General features: G+C 32.9%; 1 protein-coding gene across 1 annotated transcript in view; it reads right to left on the bottom strand.

The window, feature by feature from the left end:
- Positions 1-16711, bottom strand: part of LOC145671023 (uncharacterized) — a 183510-nt gene that overhangs the window by 15446 nt on the left and 151353 nt on the right. The window contains exons 4-7 of the mRNA XM_081739680.1: positions 16145-16283; positions 10977-11144; positions 5894-6183; positions 4168-4482 (exon numbers count right to left, since the gene is read on the bottom strand). Coding sequence (XP_081595806.1) covers positions 4168-4482; positions 5894-6183; positions 10977-11144; positions 16145-16283 — 912 coding nt within the window. The remainder of the gene's footprint in view (positions 1-4167; positions 4483-5893; positions 6184-10976; positions 11145-16144; positions 16284-16711) is intronic.

Below are 16711 nucleotides of genomic sequence, written 5' to 3'. Positions count from 1 at the left end.
CACTTCTCCTCCCTTTTCTTACCTATATAAATCTTTCGCTCATTACCTTAATAAGCCAATTTAATCTCTTGTGACTTACCTCTCCTAAACCCGAACTATTTCCCATCAACTTCTTCATTTGGTCTTTCATACAACCTTCTCTTTAGTATTCGAAGTAGAAAATTATACTTCGTGGCTATATGCTATTTAGCTATATGCAATATGAGACAAATAGTTTTGTAGTCCTCACATTTCTCTGGTTTGATTTCTCATCCAACGGTATATATTCTTAACGAATTCGATTGGTATATTATCTATCGCCGTTGCTTTTCCATTGCTAATCTCAGATATAGCTTTTTCAAACTAATCCCGAAGAATATTAAACCTTTTATCATTCTCGCCTGCTTCATTTTCTACTTCAATATCTAGGCCACACGAACTATTCCTACTCTCATACAAGTCTTCAGCATATTCTTTTCATTCTCCTAAGATCTTACTGTTCTCGCTAACTACCTTTCCATTCTTATTTTCTACTGCCATCGTAATACCCATTCGTTTCCTACGATGTTACATAGATTTCACCTCTTTGTATATTTCCTCATATTTCGTAATTCTTCCTAACTCCTCACATGTCTTTTAGTAATACTCTTCGTTTGCTCTGACTGTTTCCCTTCGTAATTCGCTATCTAACTTCGTGTAACACCTTTCTACCCTCTTCTGTAATAATCTGTTTCTACGCCCTTCTTTCCCTCATTCTTGGAACATTTGTTCTATAACTCATGGTTTCTTAGCCGTTTTGGGTTCGCGGTAACCTGCTACTACTTCTACATTCTGCTGTATGCAAAGTTTAATATGCTTCCACCATCTGTTACTATTGTGCTGCCAAAATGTCTTGAGCCGTGGCAAAAATGCGAACTAAAGCTCACACACCCACGCGTTGAGCCAATAAGGGTTCAGCTGTTGCTAAGCGAGAGAAAGCGAGTGGAATAGCAGCGCTTGCAACGGAAGACTAGGGATCAAGTCAATATAGCATATATATACCTGTACCTATCTTTTCCTTGTTTGGGTACTCTTCTATTTCTTATTTTTTTCATTTATCAACTTCTCATGATTCAAATTCTTGTTGCCTACTTTTCTTCTGGATACATTTTTTTTAGTTGAATATTCACTTCGGCCAGCACATGGTTATGATCAGAGAAAATTCGGTACCAGGAAGGCTCTTCACATTTTTCAAGCTTCTTCGATATCTGTCCTGAATCATAAAATAGTTTATTTGACATATTCGACTGTTTATTGAGGATTTCCATGTGTATTTTCTTTTCTTGTGCTGAATGAAACTAATTTTCCTAATTACTTGTGAATTTTGTCTACAAAAATTGATCAGTTCCTCTCCTTTTTGATTTCTTTCCTCTAAATCATATTTGCCTACGATACTACCCTTTTGTTCTTCTACAACTGCATTGAAATCTCCCATTACAATTACCACCTCTCTTCTCCCTGTCTATAATTTTTTTTCTATTTTCTCATAATTTTCCTTTACTTCTTCAATTATATGCAAAGTGGTCGGTGCGCATGTGTGTATCGATACTGATTCTTCTTCTCTTTTTTCCCCTTTAACCATTATTAACATAACTGTGTCATCAAAATTCTACTTTCATTACCTTCTCTTTTAAGCTCTCACCAAAACCATTAAGATCGCCCCTTTCATTACCTGCATTCTATATCATTCGCTTCTCAATTCCCATTCCATTACCTTCCCATCTAACTTCATACACTCCTACCAGGTTTAGATTATTTTGCTTCATTTTTTCTTTAAGACTTTTTAAATATTCTTCCTTGTAACCTGTAACATGTAAGACGTGAACATTCAATGTCGTTATCCTAACTTTTTGCTCTTGCTTGTCTTTCTTCCTTCAGCGATCCTACACTATTAAGCTCTTGTCCGTCCGTTAAAATATGTCCCTGCAAAGACATCCCTTTCCCAGAGATACGAAGTGGGGGGGGGGGACATTTTACCTCCGAAACTATATTTGACCTGCGAAAAACCATTATACATGTGTTCTCTTTTTGTTGTCAACAAACTAGAGAAAAATAGACTAGTGGTTTCCCATTGCCTTTCACCTTTTAGTATCCTAGCCGTTAAAGTCACTCTGACCACACCTAAGCTAATGTCCAAGCTCCAGATCAATCACTATGATTTCCGCCAACTTAACTACTGGGACAACTGCTGCCTTCTTCCAAGACATACTTCGTCTAGCTCCTCGGAAGAATTGGCCCTTCTGGTAGTGAACTACCGCCGACATAGCTCTTTAGTTTCACTGTAACTTGCAATCCTCTCCACCCGATACATAAGTGTCTTCACAAAGGTGTTAAAAATTCATTGAATACCACTGACACTTTTGAGGACTACCATACAAAAACACGTAGTAACTTGTGACATATGATCTATATCTTACACTATACACTGTATTTATGTGTTTTTTTCGTATCATAAAAGAATTCCAATATTTGTTTATTTTTAATAAAATATGATACAAGAAGTCCTATGTGAAAAAATAGTTGTAAGATGTAAAAACAAATGCAAATAAAGTCGGTGATGCCTATGATGACAAACATAGTCACTTATTTTCGTAAAATATATTTCTTTAATATTTCACAGTTTTCTCCGCGAAGTAAGTATGAGGCTTAAAAGGGTGTATGGAATTCTGTGGGTTATGAGGAATTTTTATCATTATTGCACGATGTGAATTCCAATAAGCATTGTACTCAAAAATCCTTAGCTTACTACGATTAGGAATTAGATTTTTAGGCTTTCGACATCTATGGCTGTGTTAGCTCGTCACGTATGAGGGAAGAGGTCCCTCGGCGATCACACTGGCCGGGGAATTGGGAAGAGAGGAAGGAACCGCCCTGGCACTATTATGTTAGGTACCATCCCGGCATTTGCTTGGTGTGAATGAGGAAAATCCAGCAAAAAAACTTACTCAGAATGGTTGGCATGAGAAAGCTTTTACACTTTTTCGACCGGGTGTTCCCACCGGGAATCGAATCCGAGACCGTGCGCACAAAAGGCAAGAGCGTTAACGACTACGCTACGCCGGACCACGCGTTAGCTTATGAAGAAGCTACGAGACATTCAATATCACCAACCATGGTGAATATTAGGTATGAATATTGTGTAGGTTTCTAATAACGATATCCATATTTTATATTACTATCGTTGGTTTGTTGCCTTCAAATTTACGGACTACTTAAAAAATGAAAAAAAAAAATCTGTTTAACTGTCTTTACAACTCGTTATGAAGTTTCCTACGTCTCTATGGCGGCGATGGAGGTAGAGAGAGGGAAGTGTCCTGTCAAATACTATAGCTACTTATTAATTAATTCTATGCTTAAAGAACCAGAAACAGAAGTTCTCTTTTGGATTTTCCTCCTGTGCTAAATCAACCAACTCTATTTTTAACACCCATCTTCCTAAAGTCTTACTTTATACTATCTTTCCACCTTTATTTAGTCTACCCAAAGGTCTTCTTTCCCTAAGTTTACCGACCAGACTTTTGTGTGTTATACCATGTGAGTAATCTGTTCCACCCATCTTAAACACCTCGATTTTATTATCTGCATGATTTTTGATAACTTGTAGCTATTGGTCTACTTAAAAGTGTATTTCCTCCAGGCTTTTTAATGAGACTTTTTTTTTGCACTTGATGTGAGCGATGTATTCCACCCATCTCACAGTCAGATATTTCAACTTCATTATCAATATGAATCTTGGTGATTTGTACCTATTGATCTACTTAAATGTATTCTTCCTCTAGACTTTCTAACTATAGTTTATACATACTTCGTGTAGCACCGATGTGAGTAATGTGTTCTTTCTAATCCAGACATCTCGACTTCATTACGCGTATGATATTCAGTAACTTGTAGCTATTATAATGTTTAGCAATGCATGTCTTTCTCATCATTCCTCTCTTTCTGCGTCGAATACTTTTCTAATTTTAAATCTTCATATTTTGTTGTTCTCTGCGCGCTAGCGACTAACTTTCACATCCAATCAATACGAGGGAAAAAACTATACTTTTATAAATTTTACTTTTAACTTACTCGATATTACTGTCAATATTAGTAGCAACAATAAAATATGTTGTACAAAGTAGTAAAGGTTCTAATTTACTTTAAACTTACTAGATGTTCTTTCGATATTGTTAAAGCATATGAAACTTCATCTTGATCAGCTCGCAAGAATTTCCACCAAAATACATGGCTACCGGTATTATTCATTAACTTTATCACCCACTGCTCTGCATGATCCCTCCAAGTAGGTGATGAGAAATTATAAAGTTTGTTTATATCGTCTTGCTTCAGAGATAAATTCTGAGATACTACCACTGTTGTTGTAAATTTATTTGTTAGAAGTATTTTTCTTGATGATATTACTTCATCTTTTCCAGGTAGCCAAGCTTCACACCAGTAAGTGCCTGCAACGAGTTGGTTCAGATCCTAGAGGAGAAAAATATAAATTAAATGTATTAAACCATAAATTAAATGTATTAAACTTTTATATTATAGCACATGATATTTATTTATTTATGTTTTACTCAGCAGACGAAATTCAATCATAAAGTTAACTACTATAAATTCATACGAAACATACTTCTAAAAAGTTCAAGAAATTACAAATTAAAGTAAATTTAACTTACATTAAATACGAATATGATAAAAATAAAGTTATTCGGAAGTAAATACAAAAGAACAAATACAATAAATACGAAAATACAACGAGTAAATATTAAGTTACTCATGCATGAATTAACTTTAAAAATAAATAGGTTGTTAGATGGAAATATTCACTTAATTATTTTATACATGGTAAATCACTTGTTAAATAGTTAGTGTGATATTTTATCCTGTCTTACCCAAAAGTTTCTTTCCCGTAAGCTTTTCGACTAAACTTTATGCATACTGCATGTATTATAGTGTATTTCCTTGTCAGAGAATATTATGCATTAATGGTATATTTCACTTATATTTTTAAAACTGTTTTGAAAGACTTACTTTCATTGTATACTTTACTATTATAACAATTCACAATATGTCTGCGAAGTATTAGGGTAAACAAAGAAACAAATACCCTTGAAAGAGACTCGATTTGAGTCATACAAAGATAATATGTGAAACATGACGCTTCGTTTATAAAAAAATCTTTCAGTAATGGTTTCGAGGAGACCATATTGAAGGTAATTATGGCTTCAGACTACAAGTGGGTAATTGTATTTTTTCCCATCAAAGGTTAGACATATTTTAAATAGACCATATGTAACCATATTTTCACCCAACAGCGTTATTTTTACAACCGAAATAAACTTTGGATTGATTCCTTGACATTAAAGTTACAATGTGGTGTGTTGTAGTGTAATATTTATTTCTATACACTATGAAAAAATACTCTAGACTAAGAATACGCCCAGTTAATTTATGAAAATAGCATCATGTTGTCTCTTATTCTTCCTACTTCTTGTTTTTGGTTCGAAATAACAAAATGATAATTCTGAGTAACGACAAACACAGATACCCAAAATCATTTGCACAAACAAAAGATACTAAAATAGCTCATGCAATTAGAAGATAACGTGGTGAGATATTACGCTGACAAAGTTCGATAAAAGAATCAACAACGTAGAAAAACGAAAACTAGTCTCCCTCATGAACACAGGTCCAAACCGTATAAAATTGTGGCATCTGGGTATAATATAGTAAAAGAATCAGCTGAAATTAGGACTAAATCCGTACCGAAGAAAGTATCTTAAGGTAGTGTGTATTTTGAATTTCAATTTCCTATAGCCTCTGATTTGAAAACTGAAAACTACGACTGCCTTACTTATAATTAAGATATAGATTTACGCAAACTCACCTTATAAATATTGGAGTAGTTATTATTCAATTGTCCGTTCTCTATTCGTAATAGACTTGATATACGACCAAGCGGTATTCCGTCCCTGACAAAATAGTAATCCAACGAATCATTCGTGGAACCATATATATTACAATGAAGGTTATTTGATTTGTTCAGGGTATTTTTACCTGTTCCTTCTTTGATATAAGCAATTTTAGTGTCGGAATTTTCCTGAATTACTTCTTCCCACTGTTTGGAAGGCATTTGAAGTGAAAAATTCAATCCAATCTTTTCAAGAGGTACTTGTACTGAAATAAATAAATAAACTTAATTAGACGAGGTATTGCATCAGATGATACTATGAACATTAAAATGAGAGAATCATATTAATATATATTGAATTATAAATACATTTAAATAAAATAAGCCTTAGAAGTACAAACTATGTGATATCACTGCTATTTCTTAGAATTATGAAATTGTAAAAAGTTGAGATATTATTTTCTACTGAAAATCAATCCATAAATTGGATCAGAATCAGACTACAAATTGGGGTGTTAAATGAGGACGTCAGCCGCAAGACCATTTCTTCCCATCATTAAAGGTCAATGGCTACGCTTGCCAGACCTCCAGGTGCCTTTCATGAGGTGTTAAATGGGGATGTCAGCTGCGAGGCTATTTCTTCTCATCATTAAAGGCCAATGGCTAGGCTTGCCAGACCTCCAGGTGCCTTTCATGAGGTGTTAAATGGGGATGTCAGCTGCGAGGCTATTTCTTCTCATCGTTAAAGGTCAATGGCTAGGCTTGCCAGACCTCCAGGTGCCTTTCATGAGGTGTTAAATAGGGATGTCAGCTGCGAGGCTATTTCTTCCCATCATTAAAGGTCAATGGCTAGGCTTGCCAGACCTCCAGGTGCCTTTCATGAGGTGTTAAATGGGGATGTCAGCTGCGAGGCTATTTCTTCTCATCATTAAAGGTCAATGGCTAGGCTTGCCAGACCTCCAGGGCAGCTCAAAGTGCTCACGTTGAAAATATGGTACATTCTACGGACATTCAATATTAGATCATTTATAGTTAATTAGCTATGCCACTTATACCTTATAATATATGTAGGGGAGAGGGGGAGGGGTACATTTGAACTTCTAAAATTAGATTTTGATTTATTTAGTTTCTTACAATTTGATTTACTCTGGTTGGAACCTTATTGGGTATGGAACGTTTTTCTCTGGAGGTTTTCCAAGAAGACAAGGTATACCAATATGAATTTCAACCAATAGCAGTGAGAAAAATAAGACTGTTCAAAAGAATCCCCATGAGGGTAGAATTAAACAATACTGGGGTAGATTTGAATTTGCTTGGGGCAGTTTTGAACAACTAATTTTGATCCAGTAATAACTTTTATTTTATAAAATAAAGAGTTGTACAAAAAATTAAAGTAGCTAGAGAAATTAAGGAAAAAATATTTCTTTTGCCCTGAACAAAGTTTTAACTGAATATTTCTGTTTTAAAAGAAAACATGAAAAAGGAATGTAATAAATTAAACTAACTTCTCTGATAGAATCGCGCATCAAATAAAAGAACTCAGTGAAGTCATTTAACATTCAACAACAGGCAATTGCTTATACACAATTAACTGAAAAGTTATACATTTGTGTAGTCTAGTGACTTTTAGCTGCTTAAATTTATGAGGAATTGATGAGTTTGCGTCAATAAGGCATCAGCTCCAATTATGATACGATAGAAATGGCTTGATTTCTTGGTTCATACTGGCTTTAAAATTATTTTCCATTACTACAATACCAGGCAGAAAGTACACTCTATTGCAGTGGTTCTCAACCTAATTCCTATCACCAGTGTTTCTTCCAGACACATTTTTTAGTGGGAATTCCCCCCCTTCCCGCCAGAGATCTGAGAGTGCCCCCCGGACGAGACCAAAATAATACATCTATAATATAATAATAAATAAAACAGTACCAGCAGTGTCCCCCGGAATACTACGTGTGCTCCCCCGGAACATTTTTTCTGAACAAACGACTGCCTATCGCGACCCCCACTTTATCACATCCCCTTGTCAGCGACCTCCTTATAATTTCTGGTTTCTAATGAGCTTGTGTGGGATTTTTAATATACCTATTGCGGAGATCTCATGATATCCATCTATTTCTATAATACTAGAATCCAATTCTTGTATATAGTGAATAAAATAGCTTCCCTAAAAGCGAATGGATTAAAACCAAATTTGGCCAGTTCATTCATATCACAAATGTCGAATCCGATCCGTCATAGTGTTTCAAAATGGAGGCTGTTTGAAAATTTTAAAACTTCAAAACTCCCTTAATTTTGGGTCATATGATAAAAAAAATAAAGTGATCTCTAATTTTGGTAAAAGAAACTTGGACAGTTGTTACAAGGGTTATTGAGTATTTTAAATGACTTGATAATGTGCTTCACGAAGATTGAACCATACATTGCCTCAGAAGTGATATCACACCATGCTTAGTATCTCATTAGCTTTAAATTTTAATTGTATTTCAATATGCAGGTTTTGTTGCATTTATATTTTTCTAGTATTTCAATATGCAGTTCTCATTAGTTTCATATCATACCTCTTTCATTTAAATTGATTTTTAAGCAACTCCGCATCTGTTGAAAATGTTTAGTACATCTATTTTTTGTTGTTCTTAACAAATAAAAGTATGCCTATCAGAACAAAATTCAAAATAATATTTAAGAATATTTTCCGGTATTGGATTCTAATTATAGTTATCTCTTCCGCTTATCTTCGCGACCCCCATGAAACCCTGTCATGACCGACTCTCAGGTTGATAAAATCTGGCCTATTGAGATTCAAGTGAGACTTGATGGCTTATTACCAACAGAACACATAATTCTTAAGAACTAAAATACAGTTAAGATTGAAACTGGGTCTTTATTAAAGCAAAATCTAGAATTGTTTAAACTTCTGAAGTCTATACTATTGAAAAAGAAAAACTAAAACACTGTTCAATTGTACCCCACTTGTTTTGTTCAAAACTAACCCAACATGCCACACACGTAGAAAATTGTGACTGTAAAAATATCTGTACCTTTAGCACAATGCAATCAGTAAGAATTACGCTTACCTTCTATAAATATATCAAACAATATCTGTATACGATGTTTCCGCCAAATCCTTACAACTTTCTTCACGAATATTTAATTTTTCCCCCAGATTTTTCTACTATGTGATTTACTGTGACAATCGTGAAACCAATATATCTGAAAACTAATGACAGACTACCAGCATAGTATTGCAAACGCCATGACATAAATAGCCTTTATTTTTATTTTTCGTGACAGTAGAAATAATTTGAAAGTTTGAATGTAATCCCTCTCCCCTACTTAGTCTTTGTTAGTTATTTATAAAGATTATATGTTTCTTGTAACAAAAGATTAGGTTTAAATTCTTTTCATTGTTATGACTGCATCATCACCTGGCAACAACCTATTTTCATTTAACGATTTGACCGAGGTAAGGGTAGAACTTAAAATTAAGCTTCGATGGAAATAAACTGTAGAATGAGTTATCTGTTTTCAAATCTATAATAACGCTTGATAGGAAGGATAATAATAATTGCAGTAAATTATAAAGTGCAGTTTTCAAGAAAGAAATGCACCAAACTTGATCAAAATAATGGAGTGTATTCTCGCTATACGATTCAGTAACGGATATGTCGAATATGTTTAATGTAGTGAAAGTTTTATGATCAGATCATAGAAACAGAATGTCAATGGAATTTGTGATGTCCGAAATTTCTGTTTAAATGAACTTGAGAATGACCTGCTAGTTTTTTTTCCACGCAACGGTTCTGGAAAATAGCACTTTTCTTCAGCAAAGTGAAGCTCCAAAAGTATTAACAATAAAGCAGGCTTTAACAATTACTTTCTTCTTCCTATCTTCATTGACTACCAATGGTTTTGGCATTTTTAAAAAAAATAGATTTCTTATAAAGCTTAGCTGCTAGATCATCACTGGATTAAGTAGTCATTTTTCAGTGTTTCAAAATGAAGATATCAAATTAAATCTAAATTGTTTTTTAAAAATGTCTATTTCTTTCATAGTAAGTAATCCTAATAATATGTAAGTAATGGGCTGTACATATTTGTTCTTATTAACTCGAAAATATCAAAACTAATTTCATTTTGTAAATTCCTAACTTAATTTACTCATTAAATGTCAAGAACTTAATTTGTTTCAATTAACTTAATGCATTATTATTATTATTATTATTATTATTATTATTATTATTATTATTATTATTATTATTATTATTATTATTATTATTATTATTACCTAAGTCGCTAGTTGCGAATAATACAAATTTAACTTTTTTTGTTACTAGCTTCTGATAATCTGAATAGACAAAGAGGTCAACATAAAGAACAGTACCAGTTTAAGTCGGGTTTTTTTGTTGTCAAAGGAAACAATGTATTTGTTTGTAAATCAATAAATAAGACTTTTGATATTCCATCCGAGTTTTATTTTATTCCAACTTATGCCTCTGAGGCGTCTAACTGTCCTAACCAGTAATTTAATAAATAAGACTTTTGATATTCCAAGCGTGTTTTATTTTATTCAAACTAATGTTTCTAAGGTGTATAATTGTCTTAATCATAAGAGTTTCACTAATATAGGGAACTGTTCTGAAGTAGATTTTCGGTATAATTTTGTTAGATTGTTATAAGTTTACTTATTAATATGTAGCAGTCAAATATTGTTACAATATTTACTATTTTTTTTTAAATTGTACTACAATATTCAAAATTACTTATTTTTAAACCTTCTCCTCTACTGTAAGGCTATTCTTTGTTTTATTTAATAACATTTTGTATTTCTGCGGTGCTACTAACAACTGACATGTTTTCAAACAAAATCTTATGATTTTCTTCTACACGTGTTGTTGATGCTGATTTTTCTAATTAGTTTCATCGCATATAAATCGTGCATGTTCTTCACATCTAGTGTGTCTAATGAGACCACATTCACATGATAAAATATATAGCCTATTTGTTCATTTATAAATATATAAAAATAATCGTTTTGTGTACTAATTAACATTACCTGGAGGCTTGTAACATTGGAGACATGCGTATGGATACTTTTCATCACAGTTTACTATCTCCAACTGTTTAGTGGCATAGTGCAGTACAACACATTCTTTGCCAGAATTCAATCTTCCAGGAAATTTCTTCCAAGAGCACCACGTCTGCTTGCTCAAATCAAGAACAACTGGAAAGATAAGAAGTATATTGATTACTGTTCAGAGATCTATGTCTTCAATATTATGTAAAAGAATAAAAGTGGCTTACTTATCAACGCCCAGACAGTATTACTACAGCTAGAAAGCTGAAAAAACTCCTTTTGTCACGGAAGCATAAGAAACAATGAGGAATAGGAATAAGAAAGAGGAATAAGAAAGAATTTTTGAAATACATGTTCTAGAAGAGGGGCAAAAAGAGGATACGAATGTTTTTGCCAAGACTAGAGTACATCAAGAATCCTAGAGTTAAGGAAATGGAACTCGGCATATAAAACTCCTATGCATTTTTCAAATCATAATAGCATATGGTTTAATATTTTTAGGCAATAAATGATGTGTTCAATACAAGAAAAAAAAAAAAACTGTTAGAATAATTTGCACTGTGTCTAACAATGAATTGTAAACCATTGTTTAAAGTTAATAATTATGACTGTGATTAATGTGTGCATTTATACGATATTGACTGATACAAAACAGAACGTTCGCACAAGGCTATATAGACAAGATATACATGCACATAATATTGAACCGTGTAAACAAATTTGATAAACCATATAGTAGATAATCTAAAGTTTTAAAGACAATTGAACCTATCACATTAATCTGCTTTATATTGTATGTATGTTCTCTCGTTGTTTCTTAGTTAACCTGCTTTATACACAATATAACACACACACACACAGAGAGAGACATACACAATGTAAAGCAAATTACAGGTTCAGCAAAAACAAAGAAACAACGGGAGATTAAAGAATCATTCTTTATTCATATAAACTGACTTCAAATCTGGATTTTGGCAACATTGATAGAATCTGCTTACTTACCAATTTTTTTGTTAACAATTTATTTACTTTGTTTTCGTTTGATGTATATTTTGGATCTGGCAATAATAACGTAACATAGACATCGTGCTTCCTTTAACTCAACTAATTCTGTCGCACTGTGCTTTGATCGTGGTATTTTAGCACCCTTTACTTTATATTTATTCATTCTGTGGTATGCATTCCTTTTTTTACACTTCTCTCATCCGTTTTTATCGTTGTTACCTTACCACTAAAGACGGAACTAGCTTATTGTTCCGAAACGTGTGGAGAGTGTCTAGTTTCCCCACGGAAGGATTTACTGGTGAGTAAACATTTTTTTTTGTTAACAACTTATTTACTTTGTTTTCATTTGAGCAACAAGAATTAATAGTTTAATATAGCAGCAAAGACAAGAACAACGCTTATACTCCTGAAGAGTTCTGTGAAACTCTTGATGATGTGAATAACTTAACAGTTTGTTTATTGGCTTAGAATAGAATAGAATTGTAACACTGTACTAACAATGCTTTCATCATTTAATAATTTTCTATTTGATTCCTTTTCATTATATTCTCAAACAGAATTCTGTGATTTATCTAAAAGTAGAATGAACCAAATTCACTTGTGGTTCACGTTATTGAAATAAGACTAAAATATTTTTCTCAACTTTTTGTGGTTTCCAAATCTTATATTAAATGCCAATAAGTCATATGCTGTTGATTTTCATCACAGGAGGAACATTTCGGTTATCCCTGATCTCTGCTTTAGAAACTACTTAAGATACAGTTCATTGTTAGGATTAGCGATTGACTGTTATCTCACTTCAGAAAAACATATAAATAATATTGTTCCAAATTAAGTCGCCTATGTTATGCAATAAGAACTATTGGAGAAGAAAAAACCTAGTAACAGCTAAGGTCTTATACCTTCACCTATAATGCGCTGTTAAAATATGGCATCATATTTTGAGGTAATAGTAGCAAGAGTAACAGTTTTTTAAATAAAAAAAAGATTAGTATTTAATGCCAAAATACTCGAACCTTCTATAGACAGCTGTTTAAAGATCTATTTTACTATTACAAAGTTTATACTTGTACAGTATTATGTAATAATATACACAAAGATTTTGCTATTGTTGTTGAACTAGAGTTAGGCGTCTCAATCGGCACCGAGACTACATGACACGTCGACTTACAGCTTAACGTGAGATTCGAACCACATGAGCTCCCGCCAGAAAACTGAAAATTTGGTATTAAACAAAGATACACAAACTTAGCTATAATACTTGTAGAGAAAACACACTCTAACAAAATATATAAGTAATATCAAAAGGGTTAACATACATGAATAGGAAGTTACATAATATGTTACCCGCTGTAACAAACAAACAAACAAACAAACAAACAAACAAAAATAGCATTCTTAAATTTAAGAAATTACTTGAAAGTTATCTTTCTATACTCTTGAGCTTGACGAGTTTGATAATTTTGACTGTAGAACCGCGTAATTATGCTTTAAACTTATTATACTCGATATCATGTATATGATCTAAAGATGTAATAAATTGAATTAGTCTATTCTTCATTAGTATTTGGCATTTGTTTCATTTTTTTTTTTTTTCCTGATTATAATCAAACTCCCTGACTTTTTAGGTTCCAGCACAATGTCAGAAAGACATAAAAGGAAAGCAATGGGAGTGAAGCTCCCACTAGCATTGCTGCATAATAGTCAGTGACGTCCCTCACTCATCTAGTTACTTGAATAATAATTTCCACTCAGTTATAAAGAAAACAAGCAGGATTTCTACTACCTACATGGATTTTTTTTAACCAAGAGAAAACTGTAACTCGGATGTCAGATTTCATGTTCACGTAACTATGTTATGTTATGTTATGATTTTTTTTTAAGTTTAATTTTTTATTTTATATTTTGCTCACTTTTCGTTTGCGAGTTACTTCGGAGGAACAAATTTCTTAATATTATCTCCTCTACACTTTATTTTTGATTCTTCCGCAAAAAAGTAAGAATAAATGTAAGAAAGAATTTCCTTTTTAGTTTTAACATTGTACGGAATGAGGTTTAATTTGAGATCGAATGATAATTAAATATTTTTCCATAGAATTTTAGGACTAAAAAAAGAAAGCATTCGTCCTTACTTTCACACAGAAAAATAAAAATACCATAACTCAAGAAATTCATTCTTCCGAAGAAACACACGTGAAGAAAATATAAGGGAGACAAAAAGGATCAGACAACTTAAGGTTTGTTTATATATATATATATATATATATATATATATATATATATATATATATATATAAACCTTGTATCCTCCACACAATCAGTACAGTGTTGTATATAGCAAAGGCCTTGAAGAATTGCATAAATATGTGATCGAGTTAGAGGTGATTGGTAGGAAAACTAAAGCACAATAAATTTATGAAATTTAACTAATTAGAGTTTTTAATTAACATATAGTGTATAGAGTGCCTAAGGCTTTGGCGGAACAACAACTACAATTAATAATAATCACACTAATACAGCAACAATTTCGGAGATCAACTTTCTACTAAGGCTCTGCCCCTTCATTGATCTCCGGAAGATATATAAGAGGTGACCAACTCTGAAGAGCCTAGAAGGAGTAGAAGTCTGAACACACAGTTAGTGTGCTGAAATTGTTACGTGTTATATATGTAGGGTTACTCCACCGAAAAATTTAAGCATGGGGTTCCTTATACGAGATGAAAGAAAGAAGTTCTAATAAACATAGGTCGAAAAACGTCTCCTTTCAGAGTTATGAACTAATAAAAATTTGAAATATCACGTTTCAAAATGCCCTGGCTTAGATACTATAGGGCCTATCTCAAGTAGTTTAAGGAATTACACAGAAACTGGTATACGCTCTATCTAAATATCGATGTTTCAGAATTCACTGGTACCAGCGAAACGAACGCACCACTAGTACTTAAAGGAGTACCCCTATACTTCAACTTCCTTTTTACAGTTCCTTTCATCGATAACGGACGATGGTAAAACATGGATATTTAGATAGAGCACATACTAGTTCCTATGTAATTCCTTAAACCACTTGGGATAGATCCTATAGTTTCTAAGTTAGGGAGTTTTGAAAAGTGATTTTTCGAATTTTCAATGGATCATAACCCTGAAAGGTAACCTTTTTCGGCCCATGTTTATTAGAACTTTTTTCTTTCATTTTATATAAGGAATCGCCTCCCAAAGTTTTTCGGTAGTTACCTACCACCCTGTATATAAAATTATTTTTATTACATAGCCTTGCTCAGTGTGTTGTTGTGTAAGTTTGAAATATGGAAAAAAATGGCCTAATAGAATAGTAATAATAATAATAATAATAATAATAATAATAATAATAATAATAATAATAATAATAATAATAATAATAATAATAATAATAATAATTTTCTTCGGGCTTAGGAGAGGAGTAAGAAATGACCTTTCAAGTTCATAATAGATTTCCTGTTCTGAAATCGTCAATAAGCATGGATACCTAAGTACATATTTCCTGTATTGAAATCATCAATTCTCAACGAAAAAGATGTTTAGAACCTAAATCAGTCAAATTTTAAGTTTAAATTCTCCCTTTACTATTCATTAGTCTGAGTTTCCAATGTTAACATTGAAAATAAATCTTGGTTAAAATTATGTAGACCCATGAGAGGATGATTCAAATTAACAAAACATTGGTTACTTATCATGGGCGCCCGAAGGGGAGGGCAGGGTGTGGCCCGGGCCTCCCTCTGGCTGACGAAAATGTATACGTAATATAGCAAACTACGTATATTAAATACAGCCTAATATAGTAACCATGGAGATGGGCTCCCCTCTAGAAATTTTCTTCGGGCACCCCTGTTACTTATCAATACATCCTCTCGTGAGGAAACTAAATATTCTCCAAACGTCTCGGAACAACAAGCTAGTTAAAACGATGAGAGAAGTATGGTACGGAAAAAGGAACTTACCTTACTTTGTTACCTTACCACTGCAGTCTGAACTAGTTTGTTGTTCAGTTTTCCTACCAGGGATATATTGGTTAATAACCTAGTTTTTGTTAATAAGTCTTGGTTATTTACTAAGTGCTAAAAACTGGGCGCCTTTAATTCCAACGAAAAAGCTGAAGAAACACTTACCTGGATTATTATCTAACCATATCCAGTAACCATCAATTCCTTGTCTTAATGCTAACCAAACGGTTAGGTTATACTTTCCTTCTTCGAGATCATACTGCAGTGAAACTGGTAACATCTGAAGGAATCCTGAAATATCCTCCTGAAAAATGAAAAATAAATAATTCAAAGTAGAATTTAAACCATAAATCTTCCTTTGAACAACTGAATTTTATTTTACAATACCTCACTTAGTCCATTATATGTTCCTTCTCTGATTTATTAATATAAATCTATATAACACTATTCTTTTTTACACATCTAATTTAACGCGGGATTCGAACCACATGATTCGATCTCGTAAAATCGTACCCTTAGATCTGTAGTCAGATTTTTTTTCTTTTAAGGATGAGAGTAAAGGCTCGATTATAGCCAACAGATTTCAGCACATATCCCCAATCTTTCCAATGTATAGTAATTTAGGATTTAGATTTCTGGGCTTTCGGCATCTAAGGCCATTTAGCTATCACGTTTGAAGGATGAGCACACTATCCGGGGAAAGGGAAGGGAGGAAGTGGTCTTGGACCTATA

Source organism: Thermobia domestica, chromosome 15, assembly GCF_964235325.1.
Source record: "Thermobia domestica chromosome 15, izTheDome1.hap1.1, whole genome shotgun sequence".
NCBI lineage: Eukaryota > Metazoa > Arthropoda > Insecta > Zygentoma > Lepismatidae > Thermobia > Thermobia domestica.
This window is presented reverse-complemented; position numbering and strand designations above follow the sequence as displayed.